The sequence below is a fragment of the Sorex araneus genome, chromosome 5 (assembly GCF_027595985.1).
Source record: "Sorex araneus isolate mSorAra2 chromosome 5, mSorAra2.pri, whole genome shotgun sequence".
In the NCBI taxonomy this organism is placed as follows: domain Eukaryota; kingdom Metazoa; phylum Chordata; class Mammalia; order Eulipotyphla; family Soricidae; genus Sorex; species Sorex araneus.
The window spans coordinates 99670986-99685130 of NC_073306.1; the positions used below are offsets into that span (position 1 = coordinate 99670986).

The following is a 14145-nucleotide window of genomic DNA, read 5'->3' on the forward strand; positions in this document are numbered from 1 at the left end:
TTCCTTAGTGCTTTCAGATTATCAAAGTACAGCTAACACATTGCGACAGAAAGTCAGAATACAATACTTAAAATGCTTAAGTGCTTAAAATGGCTGAGACATGCATTATCAAGTGATTTCATTGTGTAAAAACTGTAATAAGTATATTTACACAAACTTAAATGTTTAGTCTATAGGTATATATTTGGATTCTACAAAGAGCCATTGTTATTGATCAAAATGTCATTATGCATACATGACTGTAGATCTATAAGATTATTTTTTTCAAATATACACATTATTCCATGATTTACTTTTAATTCACCCTATAGGATATCATTTAAATCAGTCATTCCCAGACATGTATCTGTAATAAACCAAAGGATTGTATGTGACTGTTATTTTCTAAGTTTTATTGAAGTATTATAACTTGACATCTATATGTGCTACGTAGTGATTTCCATTAAGTCTAGTTTCCACCATCAGCCATATAATTAGCTTCCCTTTATCTGATTTGCTCACCTCCCTACACTCTTCTGGTGGCAGAAATCTTTTGTTCTGACCTAAGATACTTCGTTCATATTTGTTAGTTTCAGATATATAGCTTTATGTGACAACTATATATGCTATATGATGATCATCACAAAATGTCTAGCTCTTCTCCATAGCTATTTTGATTTCAAAATCTAGAATTTTTCCAGATTTTGGCTATTGTAAATAGTGCTGCAATGAACATAGAAATGCAGATGTCATTTCTACTATGCCTTTTTGCCTCTCCAGGGTATATTTCCAGAAGTGGTATTGCTGGGTCAAATGGGACCTCAGTTTCTAGGTTTGTGAGAATCGTCCATATTGTTCAACCCTTTGGGGCTGAACCAGTCAGTATTCCCACCAGCAGTGACGGAGAGTCCATTTCTCCCCACATTCACGCCAACACCGGCTGCTTTTGTTCTTTTGGATGTGGGCCAGTCTCTGTGGTGTGAGATGATATCTCATTGTTGTTTTGATCTGCATCTCCCTAATGATTAGTGATGTAGAGCATTTTCTCATGTGCCTCTCAGCCATTCGGATTTCTTCTTTGGGAAAGTTTCTGTTCATTTCATCACCCCATTTTTTGATTGGGTTGGCAGTTCTCTTCTTCTGGAGTTTAGCCAGTGTCTTGTATATCCTTGATATCAACCCCATATCAGATGGGTATTGGGTAAATATCCTCTCCCATTCTGTAGGCTGTCTTTGTACTTTGGTCTCTATTTCTTTTGAGGTGCAGAAGCTTCTTAGTTTAGCCGGAGTGCCCAAAAACAGATGACTGGTTCAGAAAGAGAGAGACAGACATAGAAAGATTGCACTCATCTGTGGAATATAGAATAATAGACTAGGATTCTAACACCCAAGAATAGTAGAAATAAGTACCAGGAGATTGACTCCATGGCTTGGAGGCTGGTCTCTCATTCTGGGCAACTCAGAGAAGGAAACACCAAGTAAAATGTGGTTGGAGGTCATACGGGGGAAGGGTGACCCGTGCAGAATGTAGACTGGAGACTGAACACAATGGCCACTCAACACCTTTATTGCAAACCACAACACCTAATCAGAGAGAGAGAACAAAAGGGAATACCCTGCCATAGTGGCAGTGTGGGGTGGGGGGATGCTGGGTTTACTGGTGGTAGAGAATGGGCACTGGTGAAGGGATGGGTTCTCGAACTTTGTATGGGGGAAACATGAGCACAAAAATATATAAATCTGATGATTCACTAATTAAAAATTAAAAAAAAAACAGATGACTGGTTAAAGAAACTTTGGTACATCTACACAATGGAATACTATGTAGCTGTTAGAAAAGATGAAGTCACAAAATTTGCCTATAAGTGGATCAGCGTAGAGAGTATCATGTTGAGTGAAATGAGTCTTAAAGAAAGAGACAGACATAGAAAGATCACACTCATATGTGGAATATAAAGTAGCAGAATGAGACACTAACACCTAAGAGTAGTAGAGATTAGAACCAGGAAGTCTGCCCCACAGATTGGAAACTGGCCTCACATGTTGGGGGAAAAGGCAGCAGAGACAGAGAAGGGAACACCTAGTAGAGAATATTGGGAGGACCCACTCGGGTTGAAAGCCGCATACCAAAAGTGGACTATAGACCAAACATGATGGCCACTCAATACCTCTATTGCAAACTACAACATCCAACAGGAGAGAGAACAAAAGGGAATGCCCTGCCACAGAGGCAGGGTGGGGTGGTGGGCGTTGGGGTGGGGGCAGTGAGAGGGATATTGGGAACATTGGTGGTGGAGGAGAATGGGCACTGGTGGAGGGATGTAAACCAAATACAAACATGAAAGTTCATAAGTTTGTAACTGTACCCCACAGTGATTTACTAATAAAAATTTATAAATAAATAAAAAATCTAGAATTTTTATGATCCTAAATTTGTCATGAATTTCATGTGTCATTCATGGTTTATAACTTGAATCACTGAACTTTTTCATTAAATATATGTATATTGGATTTCAGGGTGTAGTCTTCTTTTCCCTGTATTTAAATTTGAAAAATTCTTGGTTAAACAAATACTAAGTTGAATAAAACTTTTATCATCAGACTACTAAAGTCACTCTCATTTACCGAGAGTGACTGATTAGAGAGTAATTGGTTAGATAACACTAAAGTGCAGAGTTACTTATTCACACACAGAATGTCTCCAAAAAATTTTAAGAAAATCATTAAAAAACATATATTTCCTATTTCAGTAAGTTCAAAAATACTTTATATGTATTTCTTATTCAGTTGTTCCAGGAAGGAAGAAAACATAAAAAGTCTTTCTTAATTTATCTAATAAAGCAGACAAAAATTTGGCTTGATTTTGTAAATAAAGCCTTATTGGAAACCACACTCATTCGTTCAGTTATCCATGATGGTTTTCAAACTAACTCTGCACAGTTGAGTAGATTATACAAAGTATGACCAAGTGGGTCTGGAAGAGTTACTACTCTTTGGTCCTTTAGAAAAGTTTTAGATATAGACATTCTGTTTCAGAGATTCTCAGATAATGTTAACTAGGATAAGGTGGTATAAGATCTGAATGCACTTCCAAAATAAAAATAAAGATTTCATATTACATTCTTTATTTTTTGGAAAAATATATTTTGTTGTGTTCTGAACCCAGGTGTCTGGGTTCACAACCCCTATTTTCTTTATTCCCCTACCCTACGTTTAAGGAAATGGTAACATCCTTGGGTTACTTCCCTACATATTGTCACTGATTCTAGAGTTTATTTATACTGATCTTGGAAATACTTATGTCCTAATTTCAGAGATAGTCTGTTGGGCTGTGCCAAGTGATTTGTAGCCTGGGAATCTCTAAGTTTTCTGTAGAATATAGTGGAAAATTCTATCTTATAATGGTATTATTTAATTTTTATCACGTCAAAATCCAGAGTTTAAAAGTACTTTATTTTTTTCTGTACAGATATTCTTTTATCAGTTTGCAAGAACTCTCCAACTTCCATTTTGTCCTGGCTAAACATTAATGTTTTAAATTTTTTAAGTTTTATGTTTTACTTTAATTACAGTAAACCACTGACTTAGACTGACTTTTCTACTCCATCACTTATTTCACTACCTTTATTCTCTTAAGTTTGTGACACCATCATTCTTTTTCGGAAGTAGGCCGGACATAATTTAAGTTGCAATGATGAGTTAATGAGAAAGAAAACATTTTAATGTATTGGTTATAGATTATTTTCTCACCCACAGATTGATCTTCAGACATTCCTCACTCTCACAGATCAGGATTTGAAAGAACTGGGAATCACAACTTTTGGTGCCAGAAGGAAAATGCTACTTGCAATCTCAGGTGACTATAAATATTAATTTTTGTATTTTAAGACTTAAATCACCTCTGCCCATACGGCTGCACCTAACTCAGCCACTTTCTTACTAAGCTCGAACCTCACCTCAGTGATTGTGATTTCAGAGTATTCTGCAAATAAATATTGATACTGTCCCTACCCTCTCATTAAAACATTATGCAAATTATATCAATCTACACATTGCTGCAGAAAGTATTGCCTTTGACAGAATATCAAAATGGGAGAGCTATTTAATTCTTTTTTTTATTGTATTAAGTGTAAACTGTTGAGTTGATGAGTAATTATTTTGGATTAGCTGTTACGTCTGTTACATTTCAGATTTATGTGACTTGGCGTGTGTGTGTGTGTGTGTGTGTGTGTGTGTGTGTACAGAGGTGTTTACACCATAGAAGAAAACATGCTCTTTGGTATAGCTGCAGCCTGGCAGTATTAATGCTTTTTAACATTTCCTTAATTTGTGAATTACATAATGGTGTAGTGTCCTGCAGGTAGTAAAAAAAATGAAGGAATATAATGTTGTTTATCTCCAATGTCTCTGTTATATAACTATAGATACTAAAAAATCCTTTTACTGGGCACCTGCCACTTGAAAGGATTTGAGCCAAATGAATAGTCAGCTAATTCACAGCAAAAAAGGTATTAGATAAATGTGAAGGAATTGGGAAAATGAAAAAATGGGGTTACTTTTTTAAGACCCTTTTGATAAACATCACATCAATTTTGTATGTGTGCCAGACTTTGAATAATACAGACGCACTGAAGGCAGAAGCCAAATGTCAAGTGTTGAAAGAAAATGACTTTGCTTTTTCCAAAACACTGAATTTGCAAGGAAAGCCTTTATCACAGTGGCATCCAGCTGGTGAAACCCCTTTCCTAACAGCATTCACTGATCAGAGCAGCAAATGAAATTAAGAACCTCAGTGGGTTCCCATTTAATTTTGACAGCATATGGCACCCTCCACCTACCTGACTCTTCAGTCTTATATAATACACCTAATATCTGAAGAGTAGCTTTAAATAGGGTAGGGAATTGGTCATTGAGGGGCCTGTTAGGTCCCCCCGTGGAGAAATAGAGATCTGCACACCTCAGTTTGTGAAAAGTTTCCATGTTCTGTATACCCACATGTCTGCATTCACAGAGCACATGCTTTTTCATGTTTGCCCTAAGATCAGCTTGGTCTAAGTGGAGTGAACACAGTATTCACATGAGGAAATCTGGGCTTTGCTTCTGCCAGGTTATGAGTTTCCAAACCTCTTTTGGTTTTTTAATCATGAAAATCAATTAGAATAAATGATATTGCAAGGTCATATTCCACTTCTGAGATTGTGCTTCCATATGGGGCACAGCATCAAGCACGGTGAAAATAAGCCGTCTACATTTTTAACAGTCTATGGTTAATAGCATGGTACTGCCTTGCTCTCTACAGCAATAGGATTATTTCTATTAGCTTCTTTACCTCAAAGCTCAGTCTCAGAGGGCTATACTTAACATATGCTTTGTGGGGTAGCACTTTAAATCAGAAAGTATATCAGAACTCCATAATCTTTCACTGGAGATTTGTGGAATATTGGTGATAAACTGAGATGTAAAACCTTTCTCTGTATGCGCCAATCCTCCAAACTATGTAAGCCTTTCAGGAACAAGCAGACATCTTTGAATACGTTCATAGGTTACTAAAGGGATTACTAATTTCTTTACTTGGAATACATTTGTGATGTATTTCAGGTAGGTTTGAGAAGGAGAATGGGGAACAGGAAATTATAATCATCCTTAGTGTGGTTCTATGGAGATTACATCCTGCTTCTGTAAACTGCCTCGCAGTGGGTTCACATGTCCTCTTGCTTTTAAAGGGAATTAGCAGCTGTGACTAAGATGCCTTATGTATGCTCTGCACAGCAAGTAGCATATGATTCTATTAAGGATGATCTGACGGTGCTTTGTTGAATGCATTTGTTTGAACTCCATAAAGTGTTATTTGTAAAAGCAATAAGTATTTGTTGAGAAATGCTTCATCAAAAAGCTGCTTCCCCCTCCCCCCCAGTTCAACTCATTGATAACAGAGACATCCATTTCTCAGATGCATGCAGGAATGCAGGCCAACAGTGATTCACATTTGTCTGGTAGTTACATTGTTTAGATGAAAAGTGTGGTCAAAATTTCTTTCAAAAATTTTCTAGATTATTCAACTTGTAATCAGAGTTGTTCTTGCAGCATAGGTTTTGTATCGGTTTTTAATCTTGGGCCAGAAGACACTTATTTTAATGTGATAGGAGATGAGATTTGTCCCTGGTAGAGTCGGATCACAGAAAAAAATTGATGTTTTAAAAATTCTTTGACTTCTCTGAGTATTTTAGTGAATGGCTAGCTAAATATACAGGGACTAGGTGAAAGGAAGTTTAGTGTCCTATTGAGAGACTCCACGCCACCTCAGGTAGATCTAACATTTCCTGACCTATTCTTTTAGTTTGTGACTCTGTTCAGATCCGCAACAAGATCCTGAGAGCTGCCAGGATTGTGTGAACCTTGGAATTTCAAAGAAAAAGGTTGGTATTTTCCCAAACTATTCCTTAGGCTTATTGAAAAAAAAAATCAGAGGAAGGAGTTTGCATTTTAATTAAATAACAAACTAAGGTCTCTTTAGTAGGAGTTGTTCCTTGATAATCTTTCTTGAAGGTTTATCTCTGGAAATATGTATATCAGTAACTATCTTTAGGAATTCCTTCATAATTTTATTCTCAAGTCTAGTTGCTGTGACTTTTTTAGCTCTAAGTTTTCAGTTCCTTTTTAAGGTTTTTGTCTTCAATGGCCCAGTTGTCTTTCATGCTCTCTGAGAAAATGGAGAGCAAAGAAAGGGTTCATCTATTCTTTTTATTTTTATTTTTATTTTTATTTATTTATTTATTTATTTATTTTTAATTAGAGAATCACCGTGAGGGTACAGTTACAGATTTATACACTTTTGTGCTTATACTTCCCTCATACAAAGTTTGGGAACCCATCCCTTCACCAGTGCCCATTCTCCACCACCCATAAACCCAGTGTCCCTCCCACCCTCCCCAATCCCATCTCCCCCCCACCCCACCCTGCCACTGTGGCAAGGCATTCCCTTCTGTTTTCTCTCTCTAATTAGCTGTTGTGGTTTGCAATAAAGGTGTTGAGTGGCCGCTGTGCTCAGTCTCTAGCCCTCATTCAGCCCTCAACTCCCTTCCCCCGCATGGCCTTCGACTACAATGTAGTTGGTGATCGCTTCTCTGAGTTGACCTTTCCCCGGAACGTGAGGCCAGCCTCGAAGCCATGGAGTCAACCTCCTGGTACTTATTTCTACAGTTCTTGGGTGTTAGTCTCCCACTCTGTTATTCTATATACCATAAATGAGTGCAATCTTTCTATGTCTGTCTCTCTCTTTCTGACTCATTTCACTCAGCATGAAACTTTTCATGCCCATCCACTTAACTACAAAATTCTTGACCTCCTTTTTTTCTAACAGCTGCATAGTATTCCATTGTATAGATGTACCAAAGTTTCCTCAACCAGTCATCCGTTCTGGGGCATTCGGGTTTTTTCCAGATTCTGGCTATTGTAAACAGTGCTGCGAAGGGTTCATCTATTCTTAATTCTCCTATAGTGTGCCTTTCAAGAGTTCTTGATTTCAGATTTTTTAAAAACAGCATCCATGTGTTCAGCTTTTAATAGGAATTTCTTTGTTACTGTGTTTCTGGAAGAACTTGAAATGGTCATCTCTATGCATGCCTGCATGTCATTTTTTGGTTTCTTTCTTTTTTTTTTAATGTTTTCCTTGCTTCTTCAGAGTCTTAAACTATGCTTTCTTTGTAAGAACAGATTTGACATACTAAAATATCTGACATACCTGAAACTACCAGTTTCTTTAGGCATTCTCAAAATCTGTGTTCTTGATGGTTGGTCTTCTCTGTCCCCTGAATTAGTGCAGCCCAGGGCATGGATCTTGACATTGGACAGGCAGGGTTTTGCCAGTGGGGCGAGTTAGTGTATTTCTAAAATGGAGAGTCATGATAGTATTACTCTGAAGGAAGGCAAACAGGACAACCTGAATACAAAGTGTTTTTTGTGTAGTTGGCTCTAATAAATCACTGTTATTTTACTTCTCCTCCAAGACCTAAATGTGAACCAAAGAGATGTCTCTACAATTGCATCACCCCTGTAAGGCAGGCATTTACATTTTGAAAGGCCATAAGGTGCAACATCAAGGGTCTTGGTTCATTATCTGGAACTCGGAAGAAAGACATGTATCTGTCATAGGGCTATCCTTGGCCACCTGCTACAGCGTCTGTTCTCAGCATGAGCGTCTATGGCAGACCAGAGTTTGCAGTGTAACTTCAGGTGCTATGTTATAAAGTACTGGGTACTGTCACTGTCATCCTGTTGCTCATCGATTTGTTTGAGCGGGCACCAGTAACATCTCTCATTGAGAGACTTATTGTTACTGTTTTTGGCATATCCAATATGCACGGGTAGCTTGACAGGCTCTGCCTCGAGGGCTCCATACTCTCGGTAGCTTGCCGGGCTCTCCAAGAGGGGCGGAGGAATCGAACACCGGTTGGCCGAGTGAAAGGCGAAAGCCCAACCGCTGCGCTATCATTCCATTACCCTTCCCAAAAGACATTACATGAACTGTAAAATCAGGTATTTGGTTGCAGTGGTTCTCAGAAGCCCTGATTTCCAGAACCTGACTGTTCTGTTTACTTGTTTAAGTTCTTAAACAAGTAAAGAACTTAGCAAGTAAAGAATTTAGCAAGAACTATGTGATTTGAGGACTTGAATGTGTATGTTTATGGATGCGGCAGTAGAGGGGCAGTAGTATAGGGGTGAAGTCCTACATGGAGCTGATCCACCCTGACAGACCACTGGGTGTGGCAAAAGAAAGTAAATAGTGTTTTCTGTCAAGTGTAATTTCTTTAAAGTTTTAAAAAAAAACTTTGTTTTCTCCTAAAAGTACAGGTTAACTTATCATTAATTTTCACATGTGTTGACTTGTTAAACTGGTTTTATTTAAATAAACATCCCACTGATATGCTTTTTCTCCTTCAACTACTTCTCAGGAACTTGGATATTATGAGTCCATGAAGTTGCTGGACTGTTTAATATTTTTGCACAAACCTTCAGTATTCTCGTGTTTAGATGTGGGGGTTACTTTTCAAAATTTAAAAAAATTAATGATTGTATACATGAATGAGTTTAATAGCAGTGCATCCGGTCATAACCCAAGTCCCCTCCCTTTAAAAAGCTATAAAATTTGAGTGTGCTTAACCTAATTTGCTTAGTTGGATTTAGAGGACTCAGAGATAGCCCTCAGATAGTTGACAAACTGCAGTCAGCACTGTGTGCTGCTTTTGGTTCTTGTAATACCAACATTTCCTTTAACATTAGATATTCTAGTATTTCAGACCTGTCTTGACCACCAACTAAAGGCTTTTTTTCCATTTAGCTACCAGACTTGACTCTTCTACCCCACCATGTCTTGCTGCTAAAATACATGATTTCTCCAGTGAAATTCCAGTGATTCTCTTTTTCCCTTTCTAGAACTTAATAAGAACCGAAGAAAGCTTTTTGAACCACCAAATGCACGTACCTCTTTCCTGGAAGGTGGAGCGAGTGGCAGGCTGCCACGTCAGTATCACTCAGACATTGCTAGTGTCAGTGGCCGTTGGTAGCAGGACCCTCCCGGGCACACGGATGCCAACTTGGAGCTCTGTGAACAGCCTTCACTGTGCTCAGCACGCTGGGTGAATGGACCAAAGCATCGTACTCGCACCTGAACTTTGTGCCAAAAAGGAAGAAAAGGTCCTTTTGGACCCGGCTGTGGAAGGAGCATGATGGAGGGGCCCGAGGGAGCGCCCCAAGCAGCCCACTGAACTAATTCCGGCATGGGACCAGAGACCCCACGGCGTGCTGAAGCTGTGGGACCCGGGCATCCCCCAATTCTTTTAACCTGTCTCTCTCTCAACTCCTCCCTCCTGAACACAGCGCAGGGGCCGCGGTTTTCCTGAGCGCAAAACGGAGTCGCCGATTCAGCCAAAACAGGACTTGAGCGCGCTTGCGGGAGTCCCCAGGGGGCGGGGGCGGCGACCCCCGCCCACCGCAGTTAGATACTTAAACCCACCTCCCCCACGTGTGCTTCCTTTTGGACCCGGCTGTGGAAGGAGCATGATGGAGGGGCCCGAGGGAGCGCCCTCGGACCCCAAGCAGCCCACTGAACTAATTCCGGCATGGGACCAGAGACCCCACGGCGTGCTGAAGCTGTGGGACCCGGGCATCCCCCAATTCTTTTAACCTGTCTCTCTCTCAACTCCTCCCTCCTGAACACAGCGCAGGGGCCGCGGTTTTCCTGAGCGCAAAACGGAGACGCCGAGCCTCTCTCTAGGTTTCTCCATCTTATGAGCACCATAAAAGGGTAAAAGTTTATAGTGATGTTATTTCTGGTTGTACTTTCCCTGGACTTTATACAGAAACCCAAAACCGCGCGGCCGCTGCCGCGGCCGCGCAACTTAATGTCATCTTAGTATGAGCAATATGTAATGGTTCCTTTCTAATGGGGCGGACTTTTGTGGGAGATCCTAATAGTAAGTCTGTTGCTGAAATATTGAAGGCAATCAAAGTGGTAGCCATCTCACTAGACTGAACTAAGCTATATCCCCACGCCGGCTGAGAAGAAATTTTCTTCTTTCTCGGGAAGAAACGCGGTGTGTCATCAACTACAGTGTGATGTCCATTAAGCAAACAGACCTGGTGGCGTGGGAATGGGATATAAGGGGAAAAATTATGTACAAGGAACAGCGGGACGCTGGTGGAATCTCGAGCCGGAGCCGACACCAGCGCAAGACCGTCGGTTCCAGAGACTGCTTGCAGATACTCTACAAGTCTATCAACTAAGCCAGAGCCCCACGCCTGCTGATGACGGGAAATAACCATCCTTTTCGGTTTTTTTTCCCTTGTCAGGCAGCGTGGCGATTACTAAAACAGGCGTGAACTCGGTGGCGCGGGGCAAGGGGGAAAAAGAAAAACTATGTAACAAACAGCGGGACTTAATATCTCTATATTCTTAGCAATGGAGAACTATCAAATGCCTCCTTGGCAATAGGACTGCTTTTCTTTTTTGGGGGAAACCCCAACAACGGTAGTGAGTTGTATGTTGAAACATGGAATGTAATCGAAATAAGGCGTAAACGAAGTGAAACATATCATGTGCAAGGGTTGGGACTGGGGAGGTGGGAGGGGGCGGCAGGTATACTGGGGGGGTTGGTGATGGAAGATGGGCACTGGTGAAGTGAAGGGTGTTTGAGAACTGTATAACCGACATAATCCTGAGAACTATGTAACCCTCCACATGGTGATTCAATAAAATTTAAAAAAAAAAAAAAATTAAAAAAAAAATTCTCTATCATTAGAAAATTACAAAAAAAAAAAAACAAAAAACAAAAAGGAAGAAAAGAAGGAAAAAAATTCTTATGTCATGGAGAATACCACATGTGGATTGCTTTTTTTTTTTTTAATGGCAGTTGAACAGAATTTGCAATATGAGAATAGGGCTTTATTTCATGTTTTTATTTACCTATATAACATATGCACTGATTTTTTTTTACTTAAAATGAAGGATGAATTGACATCTGGGATGCCAGAAAACAAAAGTTTGTTTTATTTTTATTTTTTGCTTGTTTGGGGGATTAAAAAATAATCAAGGTGGATTTTTCTGGTACTGCTTTAAAATAATTATTGAGGTCTTTCAGCACTTTACACTTTCTAATTTCTTGTCCTGTGGAAATTATCTTTCATGTCACCTAATATATGGGTACAAATCAGATTTGCTCTTTTTTTATGGTGTTTGTTTGAAATGGTACTGGATTACTACTTTTTGTGCCGAGTATTCATTCTGTGATTGAAAGGTATAAGTGACTCCAATTGGTTTTGGACCAGTTCTGTTCATTTATGTCAGCATTCTAGAAATACTTAGCAATCAACCTAGTTCACTGTAACAGTTGCAAAGAAAGACCTAATGAACTTTGCAATATTAACCCTTTGCAGTCATCGTATTTAGCTGCTGCCTGTATTGCTAAAATGATTGTAATGGTTATATGAAGGCAAAGGACTATTTTTAGTATGCTGCCACTAAAGGACACTTATTTAATTTATATCAAACTTATTTTAGCTATTATAAGCATACAATACATAACTGATTAAATTGTTATCTACTAGAATTTTATGTGGTAGAGAACGAACAGCATTCAATAACTGGAGCCCTAGATTGTCACTTTATTGAAAGAAGACAATCATCTGACAAGACAGCTCTGTTGCCATTAGAAGGAGAAATAGATAATTGTCTTTATCTTGTTCACAGTAGCCATGAAAGTCTGGGACTTTCCCAAAACCATATATTATGTCTGTTTAAAGTAGACATATTTGTTGAGAATGGAAAGGCTTATTTAAGTCTTCAAGGTGACAAATATGTGTAAGACAGCTGAAGAAAAGGAAAAAATACAAAACCACTTTCTAAGTGGCTAATGACTCATCATTACAATCTTATACTGTGAAAGTCCAGGAAACCAGGCAACATTTTCAGACACCATCTTGTGGATTTTTGAAGAGTTTTTAATCCACGAAGCCAATCACTTAAGTGCCTCTTCAAAGCAATATTATTTCCAAGTGTATTGATTTGTTGAAAAAGTTTCCCATAGGAAATGTTGTGAATTACCTGTACTGTAATATTTATGTTCAGTATTCATGACTTTCCATATGGACATAGACCACTGTCATATGCTTTTAGGAGATTATGGAACAATTGGTAATTTTTATACAAATGTGAGAAACATTTGATTGACATTTTCCCAGGGCAAGTTGCCATCATGCCATCAAAGTAAGAGCTAGATTTGAAGAGAAATTTTGCACACAGGATAATTTTTACTTAAATAGCATTGGTTACCTGGAAAGCATAGACTGTAATAAAATTATACTATCAGTTAAGGAGGAATACCTATTCAAAAGTAAGCCATATCTACTTAAAGATGCAAAGGGAGTGATTTACTTCTGTAAGTCAAATGAAATTGTTTCCTGTTCATAATTCGTCACACTACATTTTTAGTCAGGGTAAGAATTCCAGATTTGTTTCCTGTGCTAACAGCTCAGTGTTTTAAACTTTATAATTTCTTTAGTTTAAAGAATTTCCCCAGTAAAGAAAATAATTTGGAGTTTTTTGCACAGCTCTGTATGTATCATGCAGTTGCAATAGGAAAATTAAAGGGAGGTATAGTATTAAATTGATAGAGGTTTTATGAACAGTGCTGATTTTATGCCAAAGTGAAAACTGTCCCATTTAAATAGGGTGGCTAAAAATAAAGACACTGGAAATTACTTTTCTCACTTTTTGAGGCAATGAAGGGAATATGACACTACAGTGTATGGTAATGTCAGTGTTATATGATGCACAAAATATTGGGATTATTTGAATGAATAAATGTTAGTTTTTAATCAATCTGTGCCTAATAGTGATTGGTTATCTGTAAATATAGAACAGATACAGATTGTATTTTTTTGGGGGGGTTTGTCCTTTTAGTGATTTTTTTTAAAAATGAGAGATGGAATTAAACATTGAAAATGGGAACTTTTTTTAAACTAATCAATTGTTATATGGAAAATAAATTTATATAATCTTTGTATTGCATTGCCAGATAAAATGTCTGAATTTTTAAAGTGTTATATAAGTTTTATGCCTTTCTTTGATTTCTAAGAAGTCCTGCTTTTGTTTTTGCATTGTCTGTGCCTTTGTTTACAATCAGAAGCTAAGACATGTTATTACAGCTAGCAATTCTAGAACCAGTAATCAATCATTGTTCCTGTTGCCACTCATAAGTACATATAAAAAAGTCATCTTATAAAATATATATCTTATTCTTGTAAGATTCAATTATATGGCAGCTTTATCCATCATCAGAGGGACTTCGTGACCCAGATTCAGTTCCTGGAACCATATGGTCCTACCAAGTATGGGCCCTCCAAAAAAAAAAAGTTTCAAGTTAAGAGTTCTTAAGAGACTAATATTAAATTGTTAACTCATAACATATACTTACTGAGTGCTTGATAAGTAGCAGGCACTCTAGGTAAGGCACTGAGTAAAATCCTTTATTCTCAGATACTGCATAGATATCTAATTTATAACAAATTGTTGGAAACAATCCATCTGTGGGATAAAGCCTGTCCTTTAAATTGCAAGTAAAACCAGGAGGAATTGCTGGTATTTAGGTCAACCAGGATATCCACCCCCAA

General features: G+C 38.4%; 1 protein-coding gene across 1 annotated transcript in view; it reads left to right on the forward strand.

Annotated features, from left to right (window-relative positions):
* The window catches only part of LOC129404979 (protein bicaudal C homolog 1-like), a 51059-nt gene extending 39548 nt beyond the window's left edge, over positions 1–11511 (forward strand). Inside the window, 3 exon segments of the mRNA XM_055139927.1 lie at positions 3736–3835; positions 9412–9672; positions 11321–11511. Of these exon segments, the coding sequence (XP_054995902.1) occupies positions 3736–3835; positions 9412–9542 (231 nt within the window). The 3' untranslated portion in view covers positions 9543–9672; positions 11321–11511.
* The last annotated feature ends 2634 nt before the right edge of the window (positions 11512–14145 follow it).